The following is a 15,693-nucleotide window of genomic DNA, read 5'->3' as shown; positions in this document are numbered from 1 at the left end:
CCCCTCCCTGCAGTCACAATCCTGGCTCAGGAGGGCCTGTGTGCAGTCAGGATGCTCTCAGCGATGTCACTGCACTGAGACCGTCTCTTATTCAAGCTCCTCCACCAGGCCCCGCCTCCCCGGGGCCGAGAATGTCTGCATTCCAGATTTTATGGTCTTGTCAAGTAATCTCCACAAGCTTGCAAAAGTGGTGTTAGCATCCATGTTTTACAGGTGGAGGCACGGACACTGAAAGCTAGAGCCTGGCTCAAGGCCATGGCATCAGCTTACCAGAGGCCAGGTGTGCGAACCCGCGTCTCCTGCCAAATGCTTCTGATCTGAGCCACTGGGCTGACCAGTCTTCAGCCACTTTAAGAACTGATTCCTTCCCTCTCTGCCTCCCTCTTGGTCTCTGTGTCCGTATTTCTGTAGGAGTGGCGTCTCTTATCTGGCTGTGTACGTGTGCACGTGCGAGCATCCTTCCCATTATGTTTGTCTCCCTCTGTTTCCGTCTTCCTGTGCCTCATTCTTTCTCTTGGTCTTCCTCTTGCTTGGTGTGATCCTCACACCCCTTTCCCCAGGTCTCTGTGAGTTGGTCCCCCACTCTCTGGGTGCACATGTGTCTCTCCCCTCCCCCAGCACTCATGAACACCCCAGACTGAACCTGCTGGTTACCACCACTTGAACCCTCCTCACATGCCTTTTTTCTCCTTCTGTAAATATTTCCTCAGTGCTAACCGAGTGCTAGGCACAGGACATACAGATAAAGTCAAGCAGGCTGCGTCCGCTGGGAGCTCAAAATCCACTTCTCCAAGTGTGGGGAGGGATCTGGCCAAGAGGCTCCCACTTGTCCCTTGGGTCTCTTTAGCCTGGAGAGGAGCCTGATCCCTGTGAGCTGTCCACCTGTCACCTGGGAGAGGGCAGAACCAATGACATCCTAAAGGATCCTGGGATGGTCCAGTTTGTTCACTGGAGGGGAACCCATATCCCTGAGCAGGTAGATTTGAGAATTGCAGCCAAGCCAAGTCCCCAGGCCCACTGAACAGGAGGCTCACCTGCTGTATGGCAAAGCCCAGCTGAGCTGCCCATTTTACTCTCTGGATCCGACTCCTGGCGACCACAATTACCCAAGAGGAGGAGTCGCGAAAGGGGCAAGGCGGAGCAGCTGACAGGAAACATCCAGCCTCCAAAAGGCAATGCCACCTCCCTCGGAGGTTGTCACGGGGATTAAAGATCAAGTTCTAAAGCACTTAGCAGGGTGTGTGGTACAAAATAAGTACCTAATCAAATGTGGCTACTGCTGTCATCACCACAGCGACAAATAGGATTATTTACCATTGATATAAGATGGGGATATTGTTGGTCCAAATGGCCAGGAAAGTTGGGCTTCGGTATTTTTCTTGAGCCATGTTTGCTCTTCCCAGGGACTCTTAGGTGCTTCTTAGCACCCCCTCCTCCCATCATGACCTCCTCGAGGATGCAGCAACAGATGACCAAGGACACAACTCCGGAGTGCAACCACCTGGCTCCATCCCTCTGCAGCTCTGCTACCTCACGCAAGGTATTTAACCTCTGCATTTCATACTTTCATCTGTAAAAGATAATAGTAATTCAGAAGCCCATGATGAGCATTAAATGCGTGGACAGAAGTAAAGCACTTCGAAAAGTGCCTGCCACACAGTACATACTCACTAAATGTTACCTAGTATTATATATATATATATATATATATATTATATTGATATTTTATAAACAGACTTTAAAAGTGGTACATATTTAATAAAATATTTGTATATGTAATAAAAACATATATATAGTATATATGTATATATATGTCAATATATATATAAAATATATATTGATATTTTATAAACAGACTTTAAAAGTGGTACATATTTAATAAAATATATTTGTATATGTAATAAAAACATAACAGGACACCTAAAAAACCTCTAGATATTGTTAAAAAAAACTTCTAAAAATCGATGTTTATTTTTGGCCAGATCTCGGTTTCCTCTTCTCCGTATCTAAGACCAGCACACCCACCTGACGATGATCACTGGACAGATGCCCACACCACCGAACACCTACTGGAGGGACTGGCCTCTCTGGGCCTCACTGAAGAAGGTCTTGGTGGGTCTGGCACTCTGCTGAGGCCAGAGAACATAGAACCTGGTACACAGACCCTGTCCAGCGGATCTTAAAGAAAAAAAATTTTAATCTGAAGATAACATGGGAATAAGACATAGTGGAGAACCTGGAATACGGAAATAAAATACTGAGAAAGGTTTTCACAGTTCAGCTTTTATTAAAATTAACATAAAATATGGGAAACTAGAACTTGATTCCTATTGAAATAATCCATTTGAAGAATGGTTTCTTCGGCTATCACTGAAACTGATGGAGACTATGACAAGTTGACTTTTACAAGATAGATGGGCTCTAACATCCAAGCAGACGATAGGAGATCAAGGACCTTACCGATGCAATGTGTTCACAGGGCATCAGTGATCAAGTCAGGTTGCCTGTGGACAACCGCGTGGACAGAGCACCCACACAGACATACACATTCAGTGTCTTGAGTCTTCTTTCAAAGTATTTTATACATCATATACAAATTGAAGAAAAAGTCCAACAGCGGTCCTTTATTGCCACTGAAATTGGGGGGAAATATTTTTCAATCTCATAACCAAAGGCAAGAACGTAGTACTAGGGCAATTTGTTTCTCCAAATGCCACGGTCACATGCACTCCTGCCTTGGTGGATGCCATACCCACGAGTCACTCAGCCCCATGACAAAGGCTGTGCAGGGGCTATGAGGTGGTGATTATCCACTCTAGAAGTCTTTTCAATTCCCAAATGTCAAAAGTGCGGCCGGCTCACCTGCTCCGTCACATAGCACACACGGCACAGCCAAACGTGAGGGGCTTAGGACTCTAAATAGTGCAAACACTTAAAAAAAAAAAATACATTCCAACCTCCTTGCTTCTCCAGGCAAACAAAGCCCTAAAAACTCCAGCCTACTGGAGTAGGAGTTTGCTCAACCTTCTGACCTTATCCAACAAGGTGCAAATGGGGAGCATGGAGGCAATTCAATGGCGCCTGCCCCAATAATAATAAAAATAAGAGACTGTTTTAATGAGGCTAATGGCCGATAAATACATAAAATAGAGCCTGGAGTGTAGACGCAGCTCAAGAAACAATTAAGTTTTAGGTGTAGTGTGAACATTTGTAAAGCACATGCCTAACACATTCTTAATGATCATGAGGAATGACCCCTCTTTCAAAGTTCACAGAGAAGATGCTTCTGAAAGGGACATCATCCAGCAGCAAAGGCCTTTAGCTGGTGGGAACTTCAGAAGAACAAAGGGCAGAAAAGAATGAGGATTGGTTTGCTGGATCTAGGAAACTCCTGGGAGTATGCACTGCAGGGCAGGCCTTTCTCTGGAGCTTCTCCACGCCACAGCGTGCAAGGCTCAGCACCAGGCAGTGAGAGCCACCAGGAGACAGGCCAACCAGCCTCCCCCTTGCAAAGAGCGGACGCCAAAAAAAAAAAAAGTGGCCAGGCAATATAGTAAGGTAATTGCTGTGTCAGGCTAAACGTTAGTCCCTAAGCAATTCCAGAAACACCAGGGACTGTGTTTTCCAACAATCTCCCTCGAATATGGAATAAGAAAAAGGACTCAAAGTCAAAAAGACTCATCTATCTGGAACTACTGAAAAATCAGTCTTTGGAGGGTGACAAGCAAAGGGAAAATAGCTACAGGCATGAACTAGGAGAGTGAATGACTTATAGAACAGAATATTTCATTATCATGGATAATAAAAATCAATTCAAATATCCTAAAAAATTATCTTATAAAAATATCTACATTAAAAGTTTAGCCTGAACGCTATCGCTTCAGTTTTATAAAAAGGCAATCTTTGAAAGGCTCTGGCTCAGGAATATACAAACATTACACAGCAGATATCAAAGTAACGCAGCTCAAAAAGCATGTTAGGGGATATTGCCACTGGTTTGTCATGAAACAGAATTAAGTATTCTTATTGCATAGCAGAAAATGAGGTCAGTTTCATTTGCATAATACTGCAACTTTTTAGAAGGAGAGATGCCATTAGGTACTTAGGAGAAGGAACTTTGGAATTCAGAGTCTGACTTCTGTGTTGTCCAAATTAGTATCCAAGCGGCATCTAAGCGGCTTCTAACCTTGGGCCGTAATTCCATTTCATCACTGTGATCAGCTTTCAGATATACCACCCGCAAAGCTGCATTCACAAGCAGCTGTGGCCACCCGAATGGGGGGGCCAGGGGTTTGCCTACCACGTGACCAGCACAGAAATCAAGTCGCCTGTGTTCACTGTGGAGAGAGAATCGTACCTAGTGATAGAGAAACAGCAGGTTTCAAATGGCATCTGTGGGCAGCTAGAGCCGAATGGCTTTTTGGTGGTGACGTACCAGTCAGTGTTGGAGTCCCTGTGAGAAAGGACTCCTGAGGATGAGATGAACTTGGCCTCAGAAGTACTACCAGCAGGGGGCAGTATTTCCCAGGAAGGGAGACATGAGGTGGAACCAATAGCAAAACTCCAAAAGCAGAAAACAGGGCTGGCGAGCTCTCAGGGAAGGGACCCACTTTGAGCAGATGAAAAACAAGAACCTCTCCCACATATGCATCAAAGTCCAGCTCCTAGGTGTTGGGAAAGGGGGTGGGAAGTTCACCTGCAGTCTGAAATCAAGAGCTGCGTGAACAGCACATATGGGACCCCACCCCGCAGTCTCATCCCCACCAGAAACCAAAACAAAGTCCCAAACCCTCCTCAGGCCGTGAGGAAGAACACTGGCAACAAAAAGCTCATTCCATCAGCCTCCAAGCCAAGGCAGAGGTCTGAAACCATGGTCATCTCCAGTGCCAGGTGAGAACACAGCACCGAAATGAAGACATGCCTTGATTCCTTTGGCGACATCTCCTCCAGGCCCAACAAAGCTGGATATTTCAGTCTCTTCCCAAAGCCGCTAAGAATTCCGGGTGCCTTGGTGCTGCCCTCCAAATGTCTCACTGAAATAACATCTGCTCAACATAGGAAGACATTTCTTCTTCAAGAGAGTTGAGTGTTTAGTGCACAAAAAATATACAGTAAATACACAAATCAGCCAACTAGCTAGGGAGGCTACTGGCTTTCTAACTGCAGGGGTGAGCTGAGGGGGGCTGCCAGTCTCCTGCAGTATCTGCTTGGAAGTAGCCCAGTTAGATCAGAAGTCCCACATCAGGTTTCATAAAGCCCCCGACTCCTGTAAGTGGACCCCAAAATTGGGGAGCGTTAAAGCCCAGCCCCCATGATGTGAGAGTACTCTCCAGATGCAAGACCTTCCCTCCTTATGCCACAAATTCCAACATAAGTGACTTGCAAGCTGAGGAATGGTTTCACGCTTCTTTCTTTTTTTTTAATGAAAATGATTCCACGTGCCCTCAAATACCCACCTCCCCCTCCAGATGCTTGAAGTTCTGTCATTAGTAATTTTTACCTGTGAATTAGCAAAGCTCTCACCAAGCTCCTCTTTTAAAATGCAAGTAACCCTGAGAGAGATGACACATCCAGGGCATTTACCAAGGTCTCCTCCCTCTCAGGTAACACAAGGAGGAAGCCAGTATTCTGAGGGTTAGAGAGAGAGTACAGGCCCTGCAACAGGGGGAGAGCACAAGAAAAGGAAGACTAGGTCCTCAGATGGACTTGACCGTTGCCATCAAGTGCTGAGGGCCAGCCCCAGCTGGTACACCCCTCTGAAGTCATCCGTGTCCATCTAGATCACATATGACCCCCAAGGCAGGGGCAAAAATATCTTTGGGTTTGGAGGTAGGGTGACCTTTAATTTATCCTCCAAACCAGAACACTTCTGGGAGTAAAATGGGATGCTGTGAAGAATTAAGCCTGGATAATAAGTATAGATGGGGACTGTCCCATCTCAGGAAAACCCAGTAGTAGGATCCTCTCTGAGACCATTTTAGGCAGGAACTGCCTTACCACTTCGGTTTGTTGTTTTGTTTTTGTTTTTCATGTTTATATATGTATTTTTTTTCTCCAGTGTGATACTCAGGGCTTCTCCAAAGATCTAGTTTTCCCAACTGAAGAGATACAAAATCTCCCAAGCCTGGAATCCACAACCTCAAAGGCCAGTGGCCCAAGGACTAGGCGATTCTCAGCTGCTTCCTAGAGGAGAGCCCAAGGAAGAGCACCCAGGGGAGGGGCGAGGGACCCCATCTGTTCCCAGTCCTAGCACATAGAAGACACAGTGCAGGCTCAAGAATGCCCAGCCCTTCTGCCGACTGTGCCAGGAGTCAGAGCCAGTCTGGGGGCATGGTCAAAGCCACGCCCCCATCACCAGTCACTTCTGGACATTCCTGGCCTGTCCAACCAGACCTCCAGAAGACAGCAGCTTTAGTAATCTTGGGGTTCCCATGGGGCAAATCCAGAAGAGAGGTTTCTGTGATTTGATTTTTAGCACAGAAGTATCAGTAGTAAAGAAATCCAGTAGATTGTCACACATCCCCCAACTTAGTAAAATACCATGTTCTACACACACACACACACACACACACACTCAGGTTCTCAGGTGTTCCCTAGAAACACACAAAAAAGCCCCAAGGTGCTGCTGGGAGCTATCAGAAACCCACTGCTCAGGGGGGAGGCCCGAACACTTCAGGGGAGCAGGAGGCAGGTCACCAGTCTCCACGCAGGATGCCACTTAGCCACGTTGGAGGCCACTTCTTGCTCCACTGCAGACTGGCAGTGAGTGGCAGCCGGCAGTCACGGTGCCACCGTTCTGAGTCACGGCAGCACCCCTCCCCTCCTCCACCTCCTGGCAGTGGGCATGGAGGTCACAAGGGCTTGTGAATCACAGCAACACCTAAGACGAAAGGGAGAGAAAGTTAGCAACTCAGCTTCTTCAAAGGTATTCAGAGTCCCAAGGAGTTCATGTCATGAGTCCAAGACATCCTAAAGCCCCAGTCAAGGGAAAGGGGCACATCTGTATCCAAACACCACAGGGCCTGAGAACTCTAACCTAACGGCCAAGTCCTGGCAAGACATTTGAACCCACAAGCACAGTCCTTCAGCACCACAGCTTAGTGGGCTCCCCTCGCATCATCACATGGACATGGTTCCTATCTCAAGGACTCCTTTTCCAACCCCAGAACTCAGCGTCGTCATAACACTCCTCGCCGTCACCAGATGCCCGGAGGCAGCTCCATGGCTCTACCTCTCCATCACTGTAAGACAAGTGACAGTGATTCATGCCTACTTTGACAAGACACTGAAGTGAACTGAAAAGAACAGTGAACCGACTTCATGCAAGTAAGAAAAACTGCATGCCAGTCCTAGCTCTGCCACCAGTCGAGCTACAGTGCGGCCTGAGGCAAGTCCGCGGACCTCTTGAGGCTCAGCTCCCATACCGTTTGATGTCACTTGACGGAAAGACCACTCCTGTGCTAAATGCTATGCTCAGAAAAACAGTCCAGACATGTCTGTCTGCGTTATGGTTTTAGACAAAGTGAACCATATGCCATGGCTAACTTCGTGAATCCACAGATGACCCTAGAATGTCTCTGCAATGTGGCAAATACTGTAGGTGGATTCAGCTGACCTCCCTTCTACTTGCTGTCCGCAACGGCAGAGACCAGCATGTGATCAACTCAGCTTCCCAGACTGCCTTGCAGCTGGCAGCGCGGCGTGCCCCAGGGCTGGCCGAGACCATTGTAAATGCACGTCTGCCACAGCTGCAGCTTTGGCTCTGTCCGCTGCCCTGCCCGGAAGAATTCTTACACACGGCACAAGGCGGTGGTGGCAGCTATTGGTAAAGCTGGCAAAATAGGAAAGGCAGGGCAAACCTGGTTTTTCCACGACAGCCTGAGCCCTAGACCAGCCCTGGACTTCTGGACTTCTTTCTCCCTGAGACAGATACCCTCACTCCTTACTTAAGCAAGTACCTACCTGCTCTTCTGGTTTCTGCAACTAAACAAAATCCTAATTTACAGGTAAGGCCTACTGGCACGGCGTAACTGACTGGAGCCTTACTTTAACATATTCCCACAATTATAAAATCTTCTGGCTGCAGATGAGATTGAGAGAACTTTGCTAAAAGAAATGCCAGGATACCCCAGTGGTCAGATTCTGCTAAGACACTGACTGCACGTGAGTTCTGGATAAGATGCAGATAGGAAAGCTCAGAGGTGGGCAGCTCCACAGTCCCCAGACCCAGATGTGCTGCCTGACTTTGACAACATCTCACCTGCACCTCAGGATTCTTACGTAAGGTAGCATTAAAAATAGTAATAATAATATAAAATAAAATAAAATAAAATAAAAATAAAAAGCAGGGTCTTGTATTGCTTTTTTATATAAACCTCCTCTTTGGGGGGCACCTGGGTTAGCTCAGTCAGTTGAGTGTCTGCCTTAGGCTTGAGTCATGGGCTCAGAGTCCTTGGGATCAGGCCTTGAATTGGGCTCCCTGCTCAGCAGGGAGCCTGCTTTAAAATAAAATAAACCTCCTCTTCTAATTATAAAAGTAAAATATTCTTGGGGCGCCTGGATCATTCAGTCAGTTAAGTGGCCGATTCTTGATTTTCGTCATGATCCCAGGGTCCCAGGATTGAGCCGGGTGTGGGGCTCCATGCTCAGGGTGGAGTCTGCTTGAGATTCTCGCTCTCCCCCTGCCTCTACCCCTCCCTGCCACCTGCACGCTCTCTGTCTGTCTCTCTCTCCAAATAAATAAAATCTTTCAAAAAAGTAAAATATTCTCATTTCGGAAATCTGGAAAACACAGAAGAACAAAAGGAAAAAAAATTTTTGAATCCCTTCATACAAAGAGAATCACCATTACTTTTTTGGACTATTTCCTGGCTTCTAAAAATAATCGTGATCATCTACCAAGTGGCTGCTACATGCCAGGGAGACGCTGTGCTAACCATTCCCCATATTACTGCATAACAGCTATAAGAGACTTGATATGATTTTATTCTCATTTTACAAATGAGAAAACGAGAAGTTCAGTCAGACCATTTACCTTGCCCAGAGTCCCAGGCCAAGTGGCCGAGCTGGAACTCAAGCTGAGATCTGACTCCAATATCCCCTTCTTTAAGCAGTCGCTACTCAAACGTCCGTGATGCAGGACTAACTTGACTGAGCTCACGTGGTACATACCTTGTGCGTCCTCCCTTTTAAGCCCACAGCCTGTCACGAACAGGTTCTCATGACATTAAAAACACTCCCACTGTACAAATATTCCACAGTTTAACTATTTCCCTGATGTCAGACATTAAGTAGTTCTCGGTTCTTTGCTATCATAAAAAATACTTCAAATGAATAACTATCAACCTATCTCTGCATTTCAGGCAAATTTCTTCAGATTCTAAAAAAAAAAAAAAAAAAAAGGATTCACTCAGTTAATGGAGTTGAAGACAAATTGCACGTTTGCTTGTCTCTTCCCCCCTACTTCTAGAGTAGACAGACAATAAAGAGGTAGACATGAAATATTCAGTACATATGTGAAATTCTAACCACTTACACCTAAATCTCCCCCTCTCATTAAGGTCCACTAGGAGCCAAGGGAGGACCCCTCACTGGCCTCGCTGTTTCGTACTAGAAAATGCCCTGCTCTTCCCATGACAGCTTTGAAAAGAGAATGAAAGTACTAATAGTTCTAATAATTAATCTTGAGAAAAGAATCACCCAAAGACCAACACGCCTCTAAAATCTTTCATAGTTAGTTGACAAAAATCCTAAACAAGGGAAAAAATTAAAATAAATTCACTGCAACTGAGGGCCTGTGTTGACAACATGGGATACAAGCCCTTCAAGCCTGCAAAGCACAACCTTCCTTTGCATTGAAATCCAAACAAGACAGAATGATTGACGTTCTACTGCAAAAAGGGAATCAGAATACCCATGGAGTCATGACGTACGCTGAAGGAGATCGTGGTTGTCAAATCCTTTGGGTCATGCCTGGCACACGTTACGTGCTCAGTAAATAACTGTTAGCTCTATCGCAGTTTCTGGAAGACGAGGTACAGGTCACTGAGCTATACCATAGGTAAAGGAGTCTGCTTGTCTCCCTACGGACCCCTGGCGTCAGCAGCACCAACTTCGGTCCGACTTCCCAAACCTCACTGAACCCATCACACACACTCCCCAGGAATAAGCCTCTACAGCAACGTCATTCCTTACTCCTGCCTCCGCCTCTTGCCAGGAGTGCTTTACCCCCTCAGCTGAGGTGGTACAAAGGGCAGGGGCTCAGGAGTCAGACCTGAGTCTGAATTCTGACTTTGTCATTTTTTAGCCAGGTGGTCGTGGGCGGGTGACTTAGACTCTCCAAACCTGTTTCATCACCTGTAAAATGGAAGGATATGGTCCCATTCACCCAGAGGGTTCTTGAAAAGATGACAGCGAATGCACACAGTGGACCTAACACACCGCCCTCTGGCACAGGGAGGGAGTCCCTGGCAAAGGGCAGGTCCCACCTTCAGAGCTGATCAAGCCTCATTTCCTCCCGTAAGTTCTCACTGGTCATGCCTTAAAATGCAGACAGCATAACACATTCCATTGAGAAGTCATGTATACATTGCCTTGAAAGTCCTATTTCATGTAGACAGATCTTATCGTTCCAATTAAATTTCTGGAAAGCAAGAACTGTATCTTATTCCACCTAGGAGCCCAGAAATGGCAATGAAATTCTAAAACCTCTTATGACAAATCAGAGCAGTTGGAAGTGGCTCCCGGCAACACAGGTATTAAAAAGAATTCTGGGCCTACGTTCAGGTTCGTTGGGGAAACCCGTGCTCATTAAGGGTAACTGTCTTGCAAACCGTGAGAGACTATGGACTCTGGGAAACAAACTGAGGGCTTCAGAGGGGAGGGGGGTGGGGGGATGGGCTAGTCCGGTGAAGGGGATGAAGGAGGGTGCACCGAGTGTTATACGCAAACAATGAATCCTGGAACACTACATCAAAAACTGATGATGTACCGTATGGTCACTAACATAACATAATAAAATTTTTAAAAAGGGTACCTGTCGTGGGTACAGAATGATGGAGTGGTGACATGTGACAATTACCCGCCATCCCTGGAGGAGGCACTCGGTCCCACGTTAGGCAAGCTCACCTCCAGCTGTGCAGGGGTGGGGCGTGGGTGAAGGTGTGGTTGGGGTGCAGCACACTGACCTGCGTAGCTCCGCCCCGTGCTCATGTTGGTCGGCAGCAGCGTCCATTTGTCGGTGACAGGATTGTAGTACTCCACCGAAGCCAAGTTGCAGGATCCATCATCCCCTCCGACCACATACAGGAGCCCGTTCACTGCACAGACTCCTGGGAAGCAGAGGCCATAGGAGACATTACAGCAGGAGCCACAAATGGAATGGATGGGAAACAAATGTGGACGGCCCTGGAGGCGCCCCTCGTCCCCTTCAAGGTAGCCCAATGAACCAGCTCATAGGTCTGATTTTGCCCGACGACAACCACTGGGCCCCAAGGATCCCCCCCTTTCTAAGAAGGTCACTTCTCCAACCAGGGAGCTCTCACTGCTACATGCTCCCGTGGACATTCCTGGCCCCGGACCCTATAAATACTTAGAGAGCATTATCAGTCCGGGCCCCTCTCTACCGGAGCATGCAGCCTCCCACGTGCAGACTGAGCTATGATCAGGGAATCTCACACACGCTACTCGTGCTCTGCTTGTAAGTTTGCCCTGATAAACGCTGTTATACACATACTGTGTGGCTAATGATTGTGTCTGTGATGGCTCCACATGACTTAGATCTAAACCCACACGCAATTCCCAGGGACAAGGCGTTCCTCCCACCCTGATCTCCCAGACAGCTGGTTTGAGGGCAAAGTCTCATGCTGCAGGGAGCCGACAGTAGGAAAATGCTGTTTTGCTCATCAAGAGTTTACGAGGCCGTGGTCTAGTACACTATGTCTTCTTTCAACTACATGAAGGGGTTGGTGATGTTCAAGAAGCAGTAATTGTAAGTACTGATGAAGATAATCTCAAATACTGGTGAGAGGATAAAATGTACCAGTTTCCTGGATGGTACTAAAAGCAAATATGCTCCCTCTGGCTCAAAAATTTCACTCCTGGACTCATATTCTAAAGAAATAATTCGAGATGTGTGCACTGATTAGCCATAGGACCATTTATAGTAACAAAAGCATTACTGACAGAAAAAATGGAAATAACCTAAATGTCCAATAGTAGATGAGATTTTTAAATTGTGATACAGCTATTTAAAATATCATGTAAATCTATTTCGTGTTATAAAAAGATAGTCACAAAAGATTGTAAAGTGGATTAGAAAAGCAGGTTATAAAACAGCATTAAGTAGGATTCTACTTTTGCTATAAAAAAAAAGAAATATCTCTACGTGAATGTGTACATATATACACACTGACATCTAAACTTAATTCTCAGATTCTTGATACACTAGCTGTCTCAGGGGTTCTGTAATCCCTCGCTCATGGGTCTTAAGGCCAAATACCAAGTTATCACAGCAGGCTCAGGCAATGGGCAAACTAATAAACTCCCCTCTGTTTACACTTTCAACATATGAGCTACAAATGAGTTTAGCAAATACGTAATTTGAGTATAAAGGAAATAAATCTGCCTGAAGGTCACCTGCTTGTCTTTCCAGCCTGGGAAGCTAAGCGAAGCCCACACTTTCCTAGAGCAAAGAGGCATAAAACAAGATATACCAACATAGGACACGATCCATAGGGCAAAGTTGTTAAGGCAAAGAGCTGAATAGGGATATCGGGCTCCCAGAATAAAAATCTAAACACTCTAAGATAAATCATTCCCACAGGAAGGAAAAGAGGGAGGGGAGAGAGAAACAGGAGGTACAAAACGAAGAATATGGGAAGTGCTCCTACTGGAGAATGAATTAGGGCCCTGTTACCCCTAAAAGGAAGAAGATGGGTTTCAGGTGAGAAGTGAGAGGCTCTCAGAGTCAGGTACTGGCAAAGAAAACACAGAACTGGGGCGCCTGGGTGGCTCAGTCGTTAAGCGTCTGCCTTCGGCTCAGGTCATGATCCCAGCATTCTGGAATCAAGCCCTGCCTCGGGCTCCCTGCTCAGCAAGAAGCCTGCTTCTCCCTCTCCCACTCCCTCTGCTGTGTTTCCTCTCTCACTGCCTCTCTCTCTGTCAAATAAATAAGTAAAATCTTAAAAAAAAAACACAGAACCAAGCATCACTGACTGGCCACGTCCACATAGCCCTGTGCTTAGCTACCCAACAGAGCCAGTGGGCAGGGGGTTTTGATGGCAGTCAGAGGGCTTTTCTGGGTGTGTGCCCACATGTGTACAAAGTCATCAGCCCCTTGCATCTAAGTGGGGGACTCTGTGGCTAGCGTTTGCGTTCCTCAGCTCTCCCCTCTCCTAGCCCAGCACCTACCTAGCGAACGGCTACTCCTGTTTGAGGTACAAGCTCGGGCCCAGGTTCTGGGAGTCTCTCCACTCTGCCTTCGTCTTACAGCTGGTGTTTGCACCCACACCCCCCCAAGGGCAGAAGGAGAGAGCAGTCACATTACCTGCATTACGCCGGCACATATTCATGTCTGCCACCTGCTTCCAGGTGTTTGTTCCGGGATCGTAAACTTCAACGCTCTTCCTCACCAGGGGCCCGTCGTGCCCACCTGTGGCATACAGCTGGCCACTGAGCACCCCGACCCCTGAAACGCAGAGCACAGCATCCCAACCTCAGGCTGGCAACCACCACCAGAAACCAGGAGGCCTGGTGTCTGGTCCTGGGCAGCGTCACCAGCAGGGCGACCTGGGGAGTGCTGGTTTGTTCCCCTGGACCTCGGTGCCCTCATCTGTAGAACACACAGAATGACAGCCTGCCTGCCTCCTAAGACTGTCAACCTGAGAATCCCCTACAGATAAAGCAAAAATGACCCCGTGTCTATTTAAAGAAACATAAATATACATATATACATACATACGTGTGTGTGTATGTATGTGGGTATAACATGGGGGAAAGAGAGTTCATGTGCAAAGAAAAAAGAGAAAAGAAAAGAAAAAAAAAGGCTGAAAGACACCCTCCAAAACTTTAGGAGTAGTTATTTCCAGAGGGTCAAATCTGGCCTCCCTTTGGGCTGTGTTGCCAAGTTTTTCTACAATGTTGTATTACTCGTATTCCTCAGCCTTCTATCACACTGGTTGTGCAGAAAGAGTGCAAACTGGAAACGAGCTGCACAGCAGCTATGCTGACGTCATTACCACGCAGATGGCCCTGCCCGGGAAGCAGAACCCATTCCTTCTGCCCATGCTCTCCTCTCAGCTTGCAGAGGAGAGAGGCATTCCATCACTCCCCATGTTGAGAGGCCTGAGCCGACTCCTAGAATGGCATCGCAGGCAGGATTTAGAAGAACCTTTTAAAATCCTTTCATGCAAGTCATGGGAATAAAAGCCAGCAGGAAGGAGGGTGGCCCAGGACCCCCGAAAGAGCAAATGACCTGGTGGCCAGGATACGTGGGGTCTGGACCTGGATCTCTAACTTGCCCCTTCTAGGCCTCAGTTCTCCCATCTGCAAAGCGAGGGAGCGGGACTGCATGGGTAGCTCCAGGGGACCACGGACTACTCTGCCCCACGACAGGCTGCCTCTCAATCGGGTGGGGAGATTTTGCAAAGAGAGATTCCAGGGACTCATTCCTGGAGACCCTGGCTGGGAATGAGAACAAGGACCTCAGGTGATTTGGGGATGTGCAGCCACGTGTTGGACCTGAGCCCTCGATTTCTAGGACATAAGCTTCCCATGGACAAGGACCCTGTCTATCTTATCTCATCTGTTTCCCTGTGCCTGGCGGTACTGGGTTTATTGTTTGAATGACGAAATATGTAAAATCCCATCTAGCAATTATGCTGCTATGCTAGTGGGTTCTCACAGTTGCCCGAAACTAACAGCAGATGGTGGTGTTGTATCAACAACGGCTAGCTAACAGACTTGGGTTTAAGACAATTCAGCGTGTTCCAAAGCAGCCTCATCTGCCCACCCCTCTTCCAAGCTCAGCAGGACCCAGCTCAGCCTGGTCCCAGAGTTGGACTCTTTACCCCCCAACCGTTTGCTAGCATAACTCATGCCCTACTGAAGAAGCAAGCAGCATTCCAGACCCTTGGGGTCCCGCCCGTCCTTCTGTAGCCTCTTCCACAAACGTTCATGCAGAGGTCTCCCAGACCCAGAGCCACGGGGGCTGCTGGCACTTTAAAGGGCCCAGAGGCAGCCAGACACCAGAGTCTTTGAGTCTTCAGCCACCAAAGAACACTCATCATCCAAGTATGTGGGTTCTCCACTCTGGAGATGTGGTTTTCCCAAATCTTAGGGACGTGAAGCACAAAATGAAAGCGGACCTGGGAGCCTGGCACCACGGCTCTGACAGGAAGGTGAGTAAAGAGTCTGCCTCTGGCCGACAGAGCATCCCCTAAATTGAGTTAACCCAGGGACACAGGCAGGAGAGATGCCACTGTAAAGGGCTGCTAGCCCAGGTAAAGGTAAGGGCAGCTCAAGTGAACTCCACACAGCAACAATCCCTGGGAAGCCAGGCAGAGACAGAGCTGTTCGCCCCCAGAGGCAGCTCTAAGGCAGGTGAGGCAGGTCTGAGCTAGTGGCTCCACTCAGGGCTGCCCCTCCACACTTTCTGCTTGAGACATTCTAGAAGCAGCCCTGTATCTCAGGGCT

At 47.6% G+C, this 15,693-nt stretch overlaps 1 protein-coding gene across 1 annotated transcript in view; it reads right to left on the bottom strand.

Moving 5' to 3' along the window:
* Nucleotides 1–5,498: 5,498 nt before the first annotated feature.
* The window catches only part of KLHL3 (kelch like family member 3), an 81,913-nt gene continuing 71,718 nt past the window's right edge, over nucleotides 5,499–15,693 (bottom strand). Inside the window, exons 11-13 of the mRNA XM_040622410.1 lie at nucleotides 13,547–13,687; nucleotides 11,187–11,330; nucleotides 5,499–6,880 (exon numbers count right to left, since the gene is read on the bottom strand). Of these exons, the coding sequence (XP_040478344.1) occupies nucleotides 6,852–6,880; nucleotides 11,187–11,330; nucleotides 13,547–13,687 (314 nt within the window). The 3' untranslated portion in view covers nucleotides 5,499–6,851. The remainder of the gene's footprint in view (nucleotides 6,881–11,186; nucleotides 11,331–13,546; nucleotides 13,688–15,693) is intronic.

This window comes from Ursus maritimus, unplaced genomic scaffold (genome assembly GCF_017311325.1).
Source record: "Ursus maritimus isolate PB19 unplaced genomic scaffold, ASM1731132v1 scaffold_5, whole genome shotgun sequence".
Classification (NCBI taxonomy): Eukaryota; Metazoa; Chordata; class Mammalia; order Carnivora; family Ursidae; genus Ursus; species Ursus maritimus.
This window is presented reverse-complemented; position numbering and strand designations above follow the sequence as displayed.